This window comes from Aspergillus stella-maris (genome assembly GCF_047715825.1).
Source record: "Aspergillus stella-maris strain CBS 113639 unplaced genomic scaffold BDV14scaffold_178, whole genome shotgun sequence".
Lineage (NCBI taxonomy): Eukaryota > Fungi > Ascomycota > Eurotiomycetes > Eurotiales > Aspergillaceae > Aspergillus > Aspergillus stella-maris.
The window spans coordinates 584-4,157 of NW_027396972.1; the positions used below are offsets into that span (position 1 = coordinate 584).

At 32.3% G+C, this 3,574-nt stretch overlaps 1 protein-coding gene across 1 annotated transcript; it reads right to left on the reverse strand.

Moving 5' to 3' along the window:
• Positions 1–726: 726 nt before the first annotated feature.
• Positions 727–1,510, reverse strand: BDV14DRAFT_37361 (uncharacterized protein). The gene is made up of 3 exons (XM_073776644.1): positions 1,053–1,510; positions 948–1,004; positions 727–892 (listed from the first exon to the last, which is right to left on the reverse strand). Exons 1-3 carry the CDS (start codon positions 1,450–1,452, stop codon positions 858–860), a joined length of 492 nt encoding a protein of 163 aa, XP_073621598.1. The 5' UTR covers positions 1,453–1,510; the 3' UTR covers positions 727–857.
• Positions 1,511–3,574: the final 2,064 nt, after the last annotated feature.

The window sequence follows — 3,574 nt, forward strand, 5'->3', positions numbered from 1 at the left end:
ATAAACGGTAAAAATGGTGTTTAAGCAGGCATTCGCTTCGAAAAGACATTAAACATGAGGTGTTGTCTCTTAATCGGCTTATGTTTTTAGGCGAATCCGCGCACAACGGACTCCTTAGAGAATCCTCTCAAGACCGACAACCTGCCAATCCCTAGAAAACAAGCATCTGCTGAACTCGAGTAGTAAGTCTGTAACGGACGTAATCATCAATACGAGTAGACCCGTTCGAGCACACTTCTCCCCCTTCCATATCTTCCATGTCCCGAATGAATTTATCGATATATTCACCCGCGGCACTAAGATGAAGAATACGCCCTATAGCACGATGAAGTTCCAAAAGTTGAGGGGAAGGCGGTTCTATATTTCTGCCCGGGGTGATGTAGAGCGTGCGGGTAACAGGAAGTTTGTGGCCTCGAAACATGCGGTTTGTATTTACATAGTCGATTTTATATGTGTGCTGTTGATCCTGAACTGGTTCAAACGCAAGTTCAAAATTACCGAACAACCTGTGAAGGTCATGAGTCAAGGTAAGCGCATTCATTGGTCGGTCAATGTCAGTTCCGCTAATGAGGTGGATAGCGCCGGGGTTAAACATTTTCAAAATTTTATGGGCAACTTGCTTTCGCCCAGCCTGGAAAATCTGTCAGCAAAAATTAATAGGCATACATGGTGACGCACTAGTTTCGACTCTCCTTCAATGTCACTAAGAGACATAAGGGAATGAGGAATGATATGCGCCACTTCTAGATAGGTCATGTCATTGCTTTCCGGCAGCAAGGGATTCTCGTCATCGTCTTTCACGTTATTTCCATCGGTTTTAAATCGCATTTCACCCTCCTGAATGTCAAATTTTCGGGTTACGACACATCGATGTCGGTCACGCTGAAGGCAGCTTTGCCGCAGATTAGAGACACGCTGTGGAGTACCAATAGCTGGTTCTGACAAACTAAGACGAGAAAGAGATGCCGGCGTAGGTTGAGGAGTCTTTGCGGCCAATGATTTAACTAAGAAGAGTAAGCACCTCACAATTTAGGTACATACCAGCGACATACGAGGTAGGAAAAAATTATCCATCAGATACCTGGCAAACTTGACCAAACTTTGATCAAGGGCATGTCGTTTTTCGGCAGTCCATTTCTGAAAGCTGTGCAGATTTGACAGGGTCTCTGCTAAGCCGATTTCCTTTTCTTCCGTGAGTCCAAGTCGATCGTGTTCGATGAAAGTGAAAGAAAGGATTAGAAACTCGTCTTCAATAAGGACCCCGTCCTTTGTGAGGCGTAGAAGTGTTATTGGTTTGTAATCATTGCCAGATGCTTGCAAAGGCTCGAAATGATCGATGATCCTGTCAAAAAGCCTGGTGGCTTTATCGTGCTCTTCTGGCGTCAAACGTTGTGGTGCAGGAAAGATTACACCCTCCAATGATGAACGGTGCCGGTGGATTGGAGCAGCCATGATGATGAGTGAAAAATTCTGCCCCGATTTCGTGTTTGGCCCAGGACATGGATGAGGGATAGCGGCTCGTGTAAATGATCGAGAGATGCATCGGTTGAAGTTGGCGGCTCCCGGCTTTACTATCTTCCGATACACAACCGTTACTGTTACCATGACTGGTAAAATGGCGGCCAAAGTAGCCATTTCCGACCGCTTGCTAGCCGTCACATTAGTAAATCGAGTAAATTATATTAGTATTAAAATAACTACTAATTATGCTATAATTACAAGTTTAAAAAACTAGTTTTTAAAACCAAGCCTGGTCTTTTGCCTAATTTTTTTGCTAAAAAGAACCTTAATAATACTATAATATTTTATAATAGTATTATAATTTATAGTCAAAATCTTAAACTAGTTAAATAGTTTAACTTTTTAGTATTTTACTTTAATGTTTAGGCAAGTAAGAATAATATAGATATTGAAATTATTAATATACCTAAAAATAAATAAATAAAAATACCACTAAAAAAATAAAAAGACTAACTTTTTAAACCTTAAGTTTACGATATTAGTTTAAAAAGTAAATAGTATATTAATACTATATTTAACCTACTATATTAATAATAAAAAATGTTTTTTATATAAATAGCTATACCCCTTCCAGGTACCTTATTTTTATAGTCTAAAAATTAATACTATCTAGTAAACCTGGTATTTCTTTAATTAAAAAAGGTAATACAATATCAATATTTATAGTTTAAATTATAAATTTATTTTTAATTTTTATGCTATTCTAAGTTAAAGTAAAAATATTTATATAATTTATAAATATAATTATATTAATATTATTACTACCTACAAGTTCTTTTATTAATGGCTAGTTTACTAGAATAATTAAAATTACCTTGTTATTATTACTTACTATAGTTAAAAAGTCTTTATATAATAATTATAGGCTATATTAATAGTATTTTATATATATAATAATAAATAAATTTAAATTTCAAAAACTTTGCTTAAGTTTACAAGACCTATATTAATAATATTATTATTACTTTAAAAAATTTACTAGAGTATCTTTACTATTTAAGACTTATATTTAAAATTTAAATATTAAATTTAAACCTGCTAAAGCCTTCCTAGGCTTTTTTTAGTCTAGCTACTAGGTTAATAAATAAATATATTAGGTCTTAGTACTCTAAAAAAAGCTTTAAGGTATTTAAAAGCTTAAGTTTTTAAAAGAATTTTAAGCCTTAAAAATTTACCTAGGTTTTAACTAGTTAGTTTTACTATTATATTAAAGATTATGTAAAATTTACTAAACCTTTAAAGGCTTGCAAGACTATTTTATTATAAAATAAAATTTTTAAAGGTTAAGTATGTTATAAATATACTTTATTAATATTTATTTTAAAGCCTACTATTATTAAAAAGAAAGCCTTTAATTACTTGTAAAAAGCTTTTTTAGACCTGCTATTTTTTACTTATTTTAATTTAAAATACTATTTATTTATTAATTTTAATACCTTTATAAAAAAATAGGTGCCATGGTATTTTATATAAGAAATACTAATAATTTTTTAAATTTAAAGTTATTATTTATTTTACCTACTTATATATTAGTAAAACTAGTCTTATTCCTACTTTAAGTATTAACTTTCATAAAGTAAAATTACTAGCCTATTAAATAAGAAGTCTCCTACCTGGTTTAGGTTCTTTAAAAAGGATATTACTTTAATATATTATATTTTTTAGTTATTATTTAATATAGTTACTTTAAAATAGTTAAACCTTTGTCTAGTACAGGCAAGGTATTATATTTAATAGTTTAAACTTAATATCTTTTATAAACCTGGCAAAACTAATATTATTACTAATACTCTTTCTTACTTACGTAGACCTAAAAACTAACTTCTAGCCTATAAAACTAACCTTAATATATTTGTTGACGATACTCCTAACCGCCGATGGCTGAGGAATTACGTAACCACTATGGTTACCGGGTTGACCACTTCGCGCAACCTCTACTTACCAGTGATACCTTTTCTGTCTTCTAGCTTAGGACAACCACTAATATGATGAATTCAGATCACCGCCTAAAGCGTCGTTTAACAATATTACTAAATATTAAAGCCTGTTATAC

Bases quoted from the DNA above. Each gene is read 5' to 3' on its own strand.
- BDV14DRAFT_37361 (XM_073776644.1), bottom strand. From the start codon at position 1,452: ATGGCTGCTCCAATCCACCGGCACCGTTCATCATTGGAGGGTGTAATC. The intron at 1,005-1,052 runs GTATGTCGCTGG...TACTCTTCTTAG, and splicing joins GGATAATTTTTTCCTACCTC to TTAAATCATTGGCCGCAAAG. The intron at 893-947 runs GTTTGTCAGAAC...TCTGCGGCAAAG, and splicing joins GGCATCTCTTTCTCGTCTTA to CTGCCTTCAGCGTGACCGAC.